This window comes from Urocampus carinirostris, chromosome 3 (genome assembly GCF_059441175.1).
Source record: "Urocampus carinirostris isolate Australia breed hairy pipefish chromosome 3, RoL_Ucar_1.0, whole genome shotgun sequence".
NCBI lineage: Eukaryota > Metazoa > Chordata > Actinopteri > Syngnathiformes > Syngnathidae > Urocampus > Urocampus carinirostris.
In genome coordinates, this window is record NC_142351.1 from 46,768,841 (window position 1) to 46,784,307 (window position 15,467).

The 15,467-nt window shown below is 42.8% G+C and overlaps 1 protein-coding gene across 1 annotated transcript in view; it reads left to right on the forward strand.

The window, feature by feature from the left end:
* zmynd12 (zinc finger, MYND-type containing 12) overlaps positions 1-15,467 on the forward strand; it is a 23,849-nt gene continuing 8,382 nt past the window's right edge. Inside the window, exons 1-6 of the mRNA XM_088332093.1 lie at positions 1-321; positions 8,062-8,191; positions 9,634-9,805; positions 9,876-10,045; positions 10,130-10,252; positions 15,050-15,143. Coding sequence (XP_088188219.1) covers positions 182-321; positions 8,062-8,191; positions 9,634-9,805; positions 9,876-10,045; positions 10,130-10,252; positions 15,050-15,143 — 829 coding nt within the window. The 5' untranslated portion in view covers positions 1-181. The remainder of the gene's footprint in view (positions 322-8,061; positions 8,192-9,633; positions 9,806-9,875; positions 10,046-10,129; positions 10,253-15,049; positions 15,144-15,467) is intronic.

Genomic DNA, 15,467 nt, shown 5'->3' on the forward strand with positions numbered 1-15,467 from the left:
ACGACGTCAAACGAACGAGAGCGTTTTGAATTCAATCGGGCCAAAAAAAAAACTGCTAAACAACGCAGGGTTGTAAAAAGAACATACTAATACGTATTTAAAATAATTGAACTTTGCATTCACCTCAAATTGCCAAAGTGTTGTCTTGTCCCAGCATTTCGGGGGTCCCGAACGGATCACGATGGAGCCCAAGACACAAGATGTCCTCCCTTCGACCGAGATCATTCCCCTCGCCTTGCCCAAAGGAACCGAAAAGTTGTGTGAGCTGTGTCAGAAAAGAGCATACTTGCAATGCGCCAGATGTCGAGTCACCTTCTATTGGTAAGCCCAGCAACTAACTAACTAACTAACTAACTAACTAACTAACTAACTAACTAACTAACTAACTAACTAACTAACTAACTAACTTGCAGGCAGCAAAATTGTTAGTGACACCAGGGGGCAGTGTTTCCCACGTGTAGACTTTTATAAATGTGGATGTTGTTTCCAGAAAACAAGTGGAAATGAAGTTAGAAGATCTATTTGTTATTCCCATGACTGCTTGGACTGCTGAGTTTGTGTGAGACGAAAACACAAATGAATGCAACAGTCAGAAAGTGTGTAATGCATGTGAAGTCTGAATCATTTTGCCATATAATTTGAATCACTAATTTTGTAGAAGAACTAAAAAAATGATCTCAGGCACGGCTTTTGCACGACATTGCTCTCGTATCACGCCGGCCCACGACAACAGATATCTGGGAAAATTTTCATTGACACGTAACGGAAAAGTGGTCTTATCGTACCACGTTTTAAAGGGTCATTTAGTACCATACAGCGCTTCCAAGTGGCAAAGAACAACAACATTGATTTGAACAGTCAGCAAAAATACGTCAACTGTCATAAAACATGCATTTCACCCAGAAGGAGCTGATATGATTGTTGGCCATCTTACTGTAACGGGTACCACCCAAAAAACAAATAGACAGTAGTTTTTATTATTCTTTTCTTGTTTTTTCATTTTCTTCTTCTTTATTTTTCCCCTTTCTTTCTTCTCTCTTCTCCTTTCTTTTCTTTTTTTCTTTATATTCTTATTTCTTTCTCTTTTTTCTTTCCCCTTTCCCTCTTTTCCTTTAGCTTTTTGTTCTCTGCAAACAAATGGGCAAAAATGAGAGGAAACATGATGCGTTTTTGTCTACTTTGAGCAGAGTAATATCATAGTACCAACACAGTAATAACATGGTATGCTAGAAATGCAAATCAAACTGGTCGGCCACTGGTCGGGAATCAATGGCTCGCTCTTTCCATGAATACACGTAGCTCTGAAACTAAATCTATCACATGCAAATCTTCCATAATCGCCTGTGCAAATGAATAGTGGTAGACACGAAGCCGAGTCAACACTGAATATCCTGATAGTAATATCCAGTATACATAGGGTCATTTTTTAACTACCTGTTACATTTACAGTGTTGTACCAACAATCCCCGTTTTGACTGTTCATACTGTTTATATGAAAGCTTATTAAACAATCCATGTTCACTTTGAAGACACTTTATAGTAAAAAATCCACATAAAAACGGTAAACATCCCAAAACGCCGGCAGGGCAACCACAGCAATTTGATTGGGTGAGTGGTAAGGATGGGAAGAGCTATGCACTGACAACAAGCACTTCCTCGCTTTTGTCTCTCGTCCTGCACCGTCTGCGCCAAAGGTAAATAAAGTACTGTATTTGCCGCACTATAAGGCGCGCCTAAAAGCCTTCATTTTTTTCAAAAGCTGACCATGCGCCTTATAATACAGTGCGCCTTATATATGGATCAATATTAAGTCGCAAAGTCTTGCAACTAAGGCAAGCAGCCGCCGACTAGATTTTCCCCCGAAGGCAAAGTAGTCCGCGGTGTATGCTGGGATTTATATACCGGCGTTTCATTTCCTAACCAATGTGTCAATCATCATTTGAATCAGTCACTGTTGGCTAAAGTTATTCGGAGGTAAAGGGGGCGGATCCTTTTTATCATTTACAGGCTCGCATAGGCTAAAGGGGCGAAACAAAGCCTGCAATTGGCCGAAAAAGATGAATGTGAATCACACATTGGGTTGCACTACGGCATAGAAAAAACATTTTTTACTATTCTGTATTTGTAAATATTTTACTCTCCTGGATTTACTACACTCACGGTTGTAAGAAGACCATGGTTACGTATCATTATTGAACGTGATGGCTGCAAGAGAACTTAGGTGAGCTATGCGGCTTTATATTTTCCCAGTATCTTGTTTTAGAACGATCTTGATGTTACTGTGATGAGTCTATTTGTAAACTAAATTCAATTCAAAGTGTTTATTGTCATATGCACAATAAAGAACCCCGTTTTCCTGCACAATAAAATTCCTACTTTACTGTCCACACAGTTGCCAGCAAAAAATAAAATGGAAACTAAGAAATGTTTGGCATTTCTTGAATCCCAAGACTTTAACTTTCCGAATGATATTTGGAATGATGCATTTGAGTGATTGGTGACATCGTACAGACACTGTTTCCGTACATGTCTGAGACACGTATTTGCTTCTCTGCAAGCTTTAGGAATGTTAAGGGGGTAATAAGTTTGACTGAACTATCTGACTGTTTTGTCGACTTTCACATTGTAGGGCCTTATAATCCGGCGCGCCTTATGTATGGAAAATATAGGACCAAAAACTATTTTTTGGGGGTGCGCCTTATAATTCGGTGCGCCTTGTAGTGCGGAAAATACGGTACGTCGGGTTCATTGTTTGGAGAATGTCATCACATTTCCGACAAAAGAACTTTGCTCGCACCTTTAAACCATTATATATGACAACAATGACGGTTAAAATGAGCCTCAATACTCTTAAGTAACTGAAACGAATTTTATATTTTATTTTATATTATTATTATTTAATAGATTTTATCAAATTCTCTTACTTTTATCCCCTTCTTTTTTCCTTTTAGGTTTTCTTTTTTTTTTTCGCCAATTTGACTCTTTGACTTAAAAATGTTCCACAGTGGGTAACACAGGGGTTATTGTGGTAGCCCTTCACACTAATCAGTAAAATAAACAAAACAAAAAATAGCTCTCAGCTTTAAAAAGGTCGGCGACTTTTGGGCTAATAGTCTCCCTGCTTCATCCATCCATCCATTATCTGCACCGCTTATCCTCAGTAGGGTTGCGGGGCTGCTGGAACCCATCAGAGCCATCCTCGGGCAATGGGCAGGGGACACCCTGAACTGGTTGCCAGCCAGTGACAAGGCACACAGGGACAGACAATTCACTCGCTCATTTACACCTAGGGAAAATTTGGACCGGCCAATTAACCGAACATGCATGTTTTTGGAATGTGGGAGGAAACCGGAGTGCCCGGAGGAAACCCATGCAAGCATGGGGAGAACATGCAAACCCCACACAGGAGGTTCGATCTCATGACCTCAGAACTGTGCCGCACACGTGCTAACCACTGCTCCACTGTGTTGCCCCTCCCTGCTACAACACTGCTTTATTTTGGAACCTAACCTCCGCAATAAACGAGTGATTGCTGTAATTGAAAAAAAAATATTGCAAATGTCAGGCATAAGTGAAGCAGAGGTCATCAGATCATCTTAGCAAGCTGCTCTTTGTGAATGCAATTGATAAGACGCAAAAATCTATGTGTGCACACAAACACACACAACTATGAAATGCATTATAGCCAAGCATTGTGTCATATTCAGTTTGCAAATGACAGCGCTATAATTACCGCTTCATGTGCCTTGGGTTTGTCAATGTCACAAACCTCATGTGCTTATTTTTACAACTTTGACCTAAAAGAGATTCTACCCTGAGTTTATATCAAATCCGCCCGACCCACAAACGGATGCCATGTGTAGTCTCGGTTGCCGTCAACAAATGTTGCTTTCGCAAAGATAAAATTTCAGTTTTGACTCGGCCTGTTATGAATTATCAGTATTTGCTGTAGGTTTGATTACCTTGAAAGGTAAATTGTCAAGACACTTTCCACTAACGCGGCACAGTTTGACACCTTAAAATCATACTTTATTGCCCTTGTTGAAAGAGATTAGGAGTTGTTTTTGGCTGTGACGTGGCCAAAGTACCGTATTTTCCGCACTATAAGGCGCACCCTGCAAAAATAGTCTTTTGTGGTATATTTTTCATACATAAAACACACTGGAGAATAGGGCACAAAAAACTACAGTAAGACCTAGAGTTTAAAATAAATAAAATACATTCATCCATCCATGCATTATCTGCACCGCTTATCCTCAATGGGGTTGCGGTATAAATAAAATACATATGAATTAAAATAATGTATTTCATAGAACATCAATTGACCACTAAGATTAAATTTAGCAACAAACATTTAATATGTTAACCACAAGAGGGCACTCAAAGAGGACACTATATGTTTCTCAAAGACAGAATAGTTACGTTTTTACTATATGTCAGGTGCTGGCACACCACCTTCACCAGAGGACCTCAACCAGAGGGTTGGGATCTCGGCACACCCCACTCAATCTCCCCACATGATAGTGATTACCCTGACTGTTTATAATGACTGTTTGGGCAGCACACGGGGTCGGGTCTTAGCCATTTTCTTGCAACTTCTTTCATTTCTTTTACTGTCCTGTGAGGTTAGTTTTTTGTTTCTGGTTTGGACACTTTGCTAATTAGCTAGTTTATTGTTTAATGTTCCTTTTTTTCATCAATAAATACCATCTTTTGTTGAGCACAACTGCTTCCATGCTTTTGGGTCCACCACCAGAAGAACATGACAGAATGACCTGACCACCAAAGGGCCCAACAGGAAGCTTCTATAGCCTTGTGGCAAGAGAAAGTTACCTCGGCTGATTCTGTACCCTGTCCTGGCTGCGAGGGAAGGGTCCCTCGGAAGCACTTTCAAATCTATGTCCAATTTGGGGTTTTTATGCGTGGCTTATAGTCCAGAAAATACGTTATTTTGCTGGCTGGCCTCTTCTTCTGTCTCCGGTGCAGAGACCGCAGCCTGTGTGCTCCTCCACTGGAAAGAAACACAAGACGTCAAGATGAGTCGTGGCAGCCTGAAGAAAATTATAGCAGCCCTTCAGCAAAGATGCACGATTTAGTATTATGACACATCTCAAAATGACTTGGTGACTCACACCTTGGCACTCACGAAAAAGGGCATATTATGCATTGTTCTTTTTTTTTTTATTAGCTCGTGTACAAATGGGCAAGCCTGCCATCAAGTGTGAAACTAAACTACAGAGTGACTCTCAAATCTAAAAAGGTTTTGCTGTCTCTTGTATGCTAAAGAAAAAAATCCTGTTTCTCTGCTGGAAAATTTAGATCAGCTTTTCTCTACCACGGACCAGTTTAGTGACCATACTCTCGAGGACTGGCCCATATATAATATTCGTAATAATAAAAATAATGTTATCAATGACAAGAAATACTCCTCTCTTCTCTTCTCTTCTCTTCTCTTCTCTTCTCTTCTCTTCTATTCACATTGTCTTCCTGAAATATACCTCAAGCTAAATATTTTTCTATTTTTAAGATTTTTATTGGTTGAAATGTCACCTTGTTTTAACTTCTCATCTCATCTCATTAGCTGCACCGCTTATCCTCAGAAGGGTCGTGGGTGTGCTGGAGCCCATCCCAGCAATCATCGGGCAGTGGGCAGGGGACACCCTGAAATGGTTGCCAGCCAATCGCAGGGCACACGGGGACAGACAACTCGTTTTTCATTAATGAAAAAAATGACCGCTTTGCTCAGTATAAGCATTATTTTTTGGAAATATTGTAAAAAAATCATTCTTAAAATAAGAAAATATAGTCACCATCTTCTATGTTTCACTCTTTCCCGTTTAAAGAAATATTCTTTTTAGTTTTAGCTATATATCTATTAATAGATTATCATAATATATAATACAATAATGTTTAATCTAAGTAGTAAAATATTTTCTTATTTTGTGAGAGAAACAAGTAAAAAATAGATTAAAAAATAAGACAAAAATTAAAATGAAAAACAATCTATTTTGTCAATGGAGTACGATCGTGTGTTTATTTTATATTCTTTCCAGTTTGAAACCAAATGCCAGAAACATTTTGTGTTTATCATATGCAATGCCTTTGGGCAGACTCCAGTGCTCCTGCAAGCTGACTTTAAAGTTTTGCTGACTAATTTAGATTGTTCATATCCGCCTTTGCATGGATGGTGTGGTGAGAGAGGTGAATGCAAGAGTATTTGGCAGAGGTGTAGAGATGATGGATAACAGTGGAACGGTGTGGCAGGTAAGTCAGTTGTTGTTTGCAGATGACACAGCGCTTGTGGCTGATTCAGAGGAAACATTGAGAAGGTTAGTAATGGAGTTTGGAAAAGTATGTGATAGGCGTAAGTTATGTGTGAATGTTGGGAAGAGTAAGGTGATGAAGTGTTCACGTGATGGAGTGGGCATGGCGTTAGAAATTTAGTTGCATGGACAGGTGCTGGAAGAAGTTGAAAGCTTTAGGTACTTGGGTTGTGATGTGGCGGCAGTTGGTGGAATGGAGTGCGAGCTATTTCAAGGAGTGAATCAAGGAAGTAAGGTTTTGGGTGCTCTGAGGAGAGTGGTGAGCAACAGAGTATGAGAATGGATGTTAAGAGGGGACTGTATGAGAGTGTGATTGTGGCGACTGTGTTGTATGGTGCAGAGACTTGGAGCCTGAAGGCAGATTTAAGAAAGAAATTGAATGTTTTGAGATGAAGTGTTTGAGGACTATGTTAGGAGTGACAAGATTGGATAGATTGAGAAATGAAATTGTGAGAGACAGAACTGGAGTAGTTGTGGAACTGATCGTGTGGATAAAAGAGTAATCGGTTGGTTTGGACTCATGGAGAGGATGGATGAGGAGCGAATGTTGAAGAGGATCTACAGAGCAGAGGTCAATGGAAGGAGACCAAGAGGAAGGCCGCGATTGACGTGGATGGATGGTGTTATGAATGCACTGCAGGAAAAAGATCTAAATCTAGTGAAAGCTAGAGCTACTGATGGTGATAGGAATGAGTGGAGAGGTGTTGTAAAAGGATAGTGGGATGTTTGGGCGGTTTCTAAGGGATGGGCAGGGCACCTGTATGATGCGGCAGTGGTAAACCAGTGAAATCTGTCGGGCCATGCTTTTGACCCGGGGGACATGACTGCTTTTTTGCGTCCCGTTTCATCTGGAGGGACTTAGCTGCCGAGGTGCCTAACTTGTGTGGGTGTTTGGGCATTTGGGTTGGCCATGGTCCAAAAATTTTTGTGTGTGTTTTTTGCTATTTTTTCCCTATTTATTTTCTTTGTTATTGTATGTGTTTGTCTTGCTGTCGGTCACCCCTCTTGAGGGATATGACCAAGGTAGGTAGGTAGGTAGGTAGGTAGGTAGGTAGGTCGATATATAGACGGACGGACGGACGGACGGACGGACGGACGGACGGACGGACGGACGGACGGACGGACGGACGGACAGATAGATAGATAGATAGATAGATAGATAGATAGATAGATAGATAGATAGATAGATAGATAGATAGATAGATAGATAGATAGATAGATAGATAGATAGATAGATAGATAGATAGATAGATAGATAGATAGATAGATAGATAGATAGATAGATAGATAGATAGATAGATGTCTTTGTGCTTGCATGCCCTTGGGAATGTAAACATTTTCAGTTTTGGTCATTCTCAAAGGGTAGGGGAGAGTGACAAACTTAGGCTGAAACATTAACGTCCCCTTTCAAAAATAAATAGAAGTGTATTGTCACAATATGTTAACCCATTTTGTAACAATGACAATAAAGGTATATTCTAATCTATTCTATTCTATTGTCTATTGATGCCCATGCAACATCCATTATAGCCTGGTCATCCTGGAAGGGGATTACCTCATTCTCAACTTTTTTCCTCATGGTGAAGTTTTTGAGTTTTTCCTTGCCCTCATGTAGGTTTCAGATCAGGGGGTTGTGTAATGGTGGTCTGTGCAGCCCTTTGAAACTTATTGTGATTGGGTCTTATACGAAAAAAAACATGATTTGACAAGTTTTTCTGTGGATGTCTTTCCCCGACAGCGATGAGGAGCACCAGCATTCCGACTGGATCGGAATCCACCGGCGGATATGCCAGTTGTTGGTGCCCATTCGCACACCCTCGCTGTTTAGCATGCAGCGTGCCCGCCGTATTGAAAATCTTCTCAAAACGGTGAGATGGCAACACGCACCTTGGAATGAGATCTCTTGCCATGATTAAATATTCCATCTGAAGGCCATCACCTATCTACTGTACCACATTTCCTTAGGAAAAAATTACTGTCCTGTTTTCTCCCAATGGCCACATTGAATAGCAACGCTGGATAATTACAAAAAGACACACACACACACACACACACACACACACGCTTTACTCACTTATGTACCTTATCCTCCCTAAGGTCATGGCGTACTGGCCCGTGTTGCAACTGCCAGTGTGGGGCAAGATACACTCTTTACCAAATGAAATGCATTAATTAGTGTTTCTTTATCAAAATCTATTTAGATTGTGGTATAAACATCATTATCGATTAGCAAGCATGCTTCTGGCTTCATAATTAAGCCAAGCTCCTCCAGATAAGACAAATTTTAGTTTTTCTGCTGCGTCTTAACATAAATTTTAAATCAACAGAATTGTTGGCTCACTATTTTCATTTTTCTATTGTTTGCTCTGTAGATGCTGTTCTTGCTATCTTCTCAAACGTATTTAAATGAGAATTCCTTAAAATAAGTGCATGAATTTGATCCAAAAGCCCAAATGGGTCATTGTTTATTTAGTGCCTCCTAGTGGTAAAATAACTTTGTTAAAAATGATTTATTTGAAAAATAAGCAAAAAGACATTAAGTATCATGTACTTGTGCATTTTTCAAATACAGGTAGGTCAAGAAATCTGTGTTTATTTTACTCAATGAGGCTTATCCAGACAGAGGTGACATCTTGCTTTTAATTTGAATGATTCATTTAATTATTTTAGTCTTTCTGCATTTTATTTGATTTTTTTTCATGAAAATGTTTAACTGAAGCTGGGAAAACTATTGTCGGATTTCATATCAATTATAAAAAGGAGCTAAAGCTAAAACCAGGCTTTATTTTTTTTAAATGTTGTATTTTTTGTATTGCCTTAAATAGTGTGTCCATGAGTTTTATTTTAAGTAAATCAAAATCTGGTTGGATTACCTCAATTTTCTCTGGTTGATTAATGGTAGTCAGCAAATAGAGCTACAGTGGGTGCTTTGGGGAGTGGCGCATGGCTTTAGCGCCCATCAGTGTACATATTTATAACTGCTAGTCATTATTTGATGTGATACTCATTTTCCACTCTTGCTTCTATCAGCATTGTCTTCCGGACAGCGTAAAATGATGGGGTGGGCTACATTTAGCCTGCGGGCCATGAGTTTGACACAAGTGCGCTATATAGCAGAAAACAATACATGACATTTTTTGTCATAGAAATACATAAAGAAGTGGCTAACATTTGGTGCAAATACTATTTCAAAGATAGCTGTCTTCCTTGAAAATATCTACACCTCTTTAAGAAATATCCCACATAGTGAAGCCCAGCTTTGGAACATGCTCCAATTGACTGCCAAATTTCAATTCTATCTCCTTCACAGAAAGAGCTGATTGAGATTTGCAGGTTAGTGGCAGAGAGCAAACTGTCTGAGGGGAAGCATCATGAAGCCGTACCTGCCGCCCAGGCCTGCCTGCGCTGTTCTGTGGATGTGTACGGACCCAACACGGTCCAACTGGTGCCTGCTTACCTGCTGCTGGCCGACGCCCACATGGGTGAGGACCGGTTACCACGCCTACCCTGTCCGAGGCGCGACATCTGCTTTCATGGGGTCTCTCTATGCAGGCATGGGCAACCTGGCCCTAGTTGCGGAGCTTCTGTCCCAAGCCACGTGGGCGGTGCTGAAAAGTCCGGAATGTGGGCACGCCGTCCACCACCGACTGCACAGGAGCATGGGCTGCTTGCACACGGCAACGGGTGACTTTGAGGCAGCGCTCTTTCACTTCGCAAATGATGTGAGTGTCATTGCGATTCAATTCCGCCCGTCTATGGAAATCTTACTCGATTGCATATTTAGCCTTCTGTCTCCTGTGTTTCAGATATATTTTGCTAGTGAGGAATACGGTCTGGATAGCACAGTGACGTGTGGAGGGTACTTCCTCATGGCTGATGTTTTTGTCAAAAAGGGGGAGCCCTCCATTGTTCACTCCTTGTACACAGAGGTGATACTGATAATACATATTCTGTATAAGGATATATTCCCTATTTTCCGGGCTACACAAAAAAATACTTAAACCCCATTTTGGCCAGAAATTTGAAATTGCACCTTATAACCTAGAGCACCTCATATATATTTGAGCAATGATTGTCCAATGACTGATTAAATTGACAAACATCCAACAGGACTTCAATCCAAGCGGTTGTGGTGAGCGCATCAGTGGTACTAATGACATGACAAGGCTTTAGAGCTTATCTCATTCTCACACTATTTTTACTCCGGGTACCAGGAACACTGATTTACAGAGTGCATTCTGATAGGTTAAACAGTCTCTCCACTTCTATACCAATGTTAGACAATGGACAAAACGGAATATATTTCAAAAAATATTATACAAGCTCTAATACGTATGTAGACATGTTAAACAGAGAGGTTATTGATGCATAGGTGACGTGGAAAGACTCTCCGAGTGCACTGGCAAATCAGTGTTGCTGGCATTGTAAAAATAGTGTGATAATTGGTTGAGTTCTATGCCTTTTTGTATGCCATCCATACCACTGGTGGTCTAGTGATAAAGTGTCGATGCTCTCATAGCCACTACAGTGTCCCGACGGATCACCACCTTATCGTGGTGGGGCACTTTGTGCGTCTCCATGACCCCTAGAGCTATGTCGGCGGGAGTCTCGTACTCCTGGCAGGGTTACCCAAGCCGAACAGATCGAAGGGTAGAGTCCAGACTAAGAGTGATCCCAAAAGCGTGGTGGCGGCACGCTTTGAGGCGGTTTCCCACAGACCTGGATTCCGGCAGCCGCCTGCAGTTGTAGGAAGATGCCGGTCGTCTAGGGTCTCCCTTGCCACTGGAACCATCTTCTTTACAATCAAGATAGTGGCGTTGGGGAAAGCGCACCCCTTACGCCACTTTAAAAACCATCATTGCGCAGGTATCCTCTTTTACCTGAGTCTCCGACCACAAAAGTCTGGCGGCGATGGAGTATCCAGTGACGGGAGCAGGTTTGAATGAGCTGGAAGCTCTTAGCTGGACCTCTGCACGTCAGCGGCACAGGGCAAGGGTCGTTAGCAGCTGGGATTGAGTGGCAGCTGTTTCCGGCAGACCCCTGTGCGTCTGAGCAGCACTATTTAGTAGCAACACTGCTCACCCCAATTGGGGAAAGGCCTAGAAAAGGTGGCCTAAAGATTGCCCACTCAGCACAGTACCCGGACAGGAAACCGCGCCTGTCGGGACATTCCACTATGCGGTCGAAAAACAATAGCATTTAGAATTGCAGCATGGAACATAAGGACACTCCTGGATACTAGTCTGGACGAACCACAGCGCAGAAGAGCACTCATTGCCAACGAGCTGAAGCGATGTAATGTGGATGTGGCAGCGCTCAGCGAGACCAGACTCCTTGAGGAAGGCTCACTCAATGAAGAGGGAGAGGGTTATACATTCTTTTGGAAGGGATACCCCATGGGCGGACACCATCTTCACGGAGTTGGTTTTGCAATTAAAAACACCCTACTGCTGAAGCTTACAGAGTCACCAGTGGGTGTCAGTGAAAGACTAATGACTCTTCGCATCCCACTTGCAAAATGCAGACATGTCACATTAATTAGTGCCTATGCACTAACACTGCCATCGAATGATGAAGAGAAGGATCGCTTCTACCATGCACTCGATGACATCCTCAGTCACATCCCGAGGAATGACAAAATCATGCTGCTCGGTGATTTCAATGCAAGAGTCGGAAAGAACTTGCAAAACTGGAATGGTGTGATTGGTGCCCATGGCATTGGAAAAGTTAATTCCAATGGCATGAGACTTCTTAGTCGTTGCGCGGAACATAACCTTACCATCACAAACACCATCTTCCAACAAAAGAATAAATATAAGGCATCCTGGATGCATCCCAGGTCCAAACACTGGCACCTGATCGACTACGCGATCGTGAGGAGGGCTGACCTGAAGGACGTGCTCATTACAAGAGCTATGCGTGGGGCAGACTGCTGGACCGACCACCGCATGATTCTGACAAAGGTCAGAATGCATGTCCGGCCCCTAGCACGTCAGGGTGGTTCAAAGGGGAAGACACTCAACTGTGCCAAACTCTCCAGTAGCGACACCCTTGACAACTTCCGTTGCTCTCTAGCTGAGAGGCTGGTAAACATTGAGCAGCTGGTCATGTCAGAGGCTGGGATGGATGAGGAGTGGACCTATATATCTACCACCCTCTTTGACACAGCAGCCCAAACCGTTGGTTTTAAAACTAAAAAACACCAGGACTGGTTTGACCAGAATACCGGAGAGATCTCAACCCTCCTGGACAGAATGCACAAGGCGCACTGAGCCACCCTGAACAACCCACAATCTCAATTCCATTAAAAAGCTATGGCAAGCCCTTCGTTCCGAGGCCCAGAGAACTCTCAGAAAACTGCAAGATGAGTGGTGGATCTCAAAAGCCAATAAAATCCAGTCTCACGCTGATAGAAGCGATATGCACAGTTTCTATGATGCAGTAAAAACCATCTATGGCCCCAGAAACTGCTCCCTGGCACCTGTTAGATCTGCTGATGGAACATCTCCAATCAAGGATCAGGCTATGATAGTGGAGCGGTGGGCTGAGCATTTCAACACCCTGCTCAACCAGCCCACCCCAGTGGACCCAACTGTCCTTTCAGAGCTCCCTGAACATCCTACATTGCCAGACCTCGACCACCCGCCAACTTTCAATGAAATCCTGCATGCAGTCAAAACCCTGAAAAACAATAAATCCCCTGGACCTGACAACATCCCAGCTGAACCTCTCAAGGTAGGAGGCTACCTCTGTACACGGACACTGTTTCAATACATTTCAGAGGTGTGGATACGAGAGTGTGTCCCGCAACTGTGGAAAGATGCGAACATTGTGACCATCTTCAAGAATAAAGGAGATAAATCCATCTGCTCCAACAGTAGGGGTATCTCTTTGTTGGCCACTGCTGGAAAGGTCCTTGCCAAGGTCATGCTCCGCAGACTCATCTCCACAATATCGGAACGCGTCATCCCAGAGTCACAGTGTGGTTTTCGAAAGGACAGGGGAACAGTCGACATGATCTTTGTGACACGTCAGCTCCAAGAGAAATGCCAGGAGCAGCACAAGACTTGTTCATCGCCTTTGACGATCTCTCAAAGGCATTTGACACAGTGAACAGGGACCTACTGTGGCAAGTCCTGAAGAGATTTGGGTGTCCACCCAAGTTTCTCACCATTCTTGCACAGTTCCATTCAGGGATGACGGCCAGAATGGTAGTTGGAAGACACAGCTCAGAGCCCTTTGGCGTCGAAACTGGAGTGAGGCAAGGCTGTGTGCTGGCTCCAGTTCTCTTCAACATCTTCCTCGTCTGTGTTACAACACTGCTACATAGAAGGATGGAGAAGCAGGCTGGAGTTACCGTCAACTTAAGGGTTGATGGTAACCTGTTTAACATCAGGAGGCTACAGGAAACTACCAAGCTGACTTCAGAGACCATCATTGAGCTAGAATATGCTGATGACTGTGCCCTGGTTGCCCATACACCGGAGGCTCTGCAAAACATTCTCTCGGCAGCTGTAACTGCATACACCAGAATGGGACTGACGATCAACAACCAGAAGACAGAGGTACTCTGTCAGTCCAGTGCTGACCTCTTACCAAACCCAATAATCCTCACAGCAGCAGGGCAACGCCTGCTCATGGTGCCCACCTTCAAATATCTGGGGAGCATAGTGTCTGACACCTTCTCAATGGATGATGAGATCCAAAGCCGTCTCAAGCAAGCATCAACATCTTTCGGTCGACTAAGGAGAAGGGTCTTTCAAAACAACAACCTTAGACTCCACACCAAAATGCTGGTCTACAGAGCTGTATGCATTACTACATTACTGTATGGATGTGAAGCATGGACTATCTACAGCCGCCATCTGAAGAGCCTGGAGACCTTCCACGTAAGATGTCTTCAGAAGATCCTTGGCATCACATGGAGGGACAGAGTGCCGCACACAGAGGTGTTGGAGAGGGCAGGCAGCTGCAGCATGGAATCCATTATGGCCCAACGCCAACTCAGGTGGCTGGGGCATGTTGTTCGAATGCCCAGCCACAGACTGCCACGCCGTATCCTCTATGGTCAGTTACATCTAGGCCAACGCAGTGCTGGTGGGCAGAAGAAGCGGTTCAAAGACCAAATGAAGAACATCCTGAAGAGATGTCGGATAAACCCCTCCTCACTGGAGGAACTTGCTTCCTGCCGAAACCTCTGGCGCTCCCACTGCTCACAGGGAGTGGATTACATGGAGGAATAGCACATTCAACACCGTGCAGCAAAGCGTGCAAAGAGACGTGTTTGCCAGGCCACCCCTGCTACCCCCAGCACCCCCATCACATGCTCTGTCTGTAACCGCATCTGTGGATCCAGGATCGGACTGTTCAAACATCAGCAGACTCACAATTAAAAAAAGATGGTCATCATCGAATCGATGGACAACCCCAAGCAAGCACAGTGTTCGATTCCGATTGCATTACATTTTTTTGCGATTTTGCTTAGCGACACTTATTGACTTAATAATCATCACATCAACACATTAATATCTACTATTAAAGTAAATAGAGCCCAACCGTTATACATGAATCCAAATATTAGCGCGTACTATAGTCTCTATGTGCCTATTGAATAGAAAAAGGAAAGCAACTAACAACATTTGCAGTGGATTTTGAAAAGCCAGCAGTGATTTTTCTCAAATTATCCTCACCTACTTTACAGTCAATTGTTGTTGTTTTTTCCACAGGTGGCAGAGACTTGGCACTCTCATTTGTCGAAACGCCTGCAGAGTCACATCCAAACTTCGCAAAAGAATGCTGACATTTTGGAACCTTCATTTGGTGTGTCACCAATTCTCATTTGGGATTTAATTTGCATTTTCATCTTAAAACGTAAACGTGTGTGGCAGACATTGAAATTCAAATAATGTTGGAAAGTGTCAATGGAAATGTGAGTTCAATGGGGTCCAACTTAAACTGTGACTGTGCAAATGAGCATGTACTGCTTCTAGTTCCGAATGTTCGGTCAAATTCTCCAGTTTCTAGGAAAAAATGCCTGGTCAAAATGAAATAAAGATGAAAATATTGCACCCCCAAAATTATACTTCATTACATCCATTTTTACTCTGCACTCGTAAATCCTCCAAACGTTTTCTTGTAACTCAT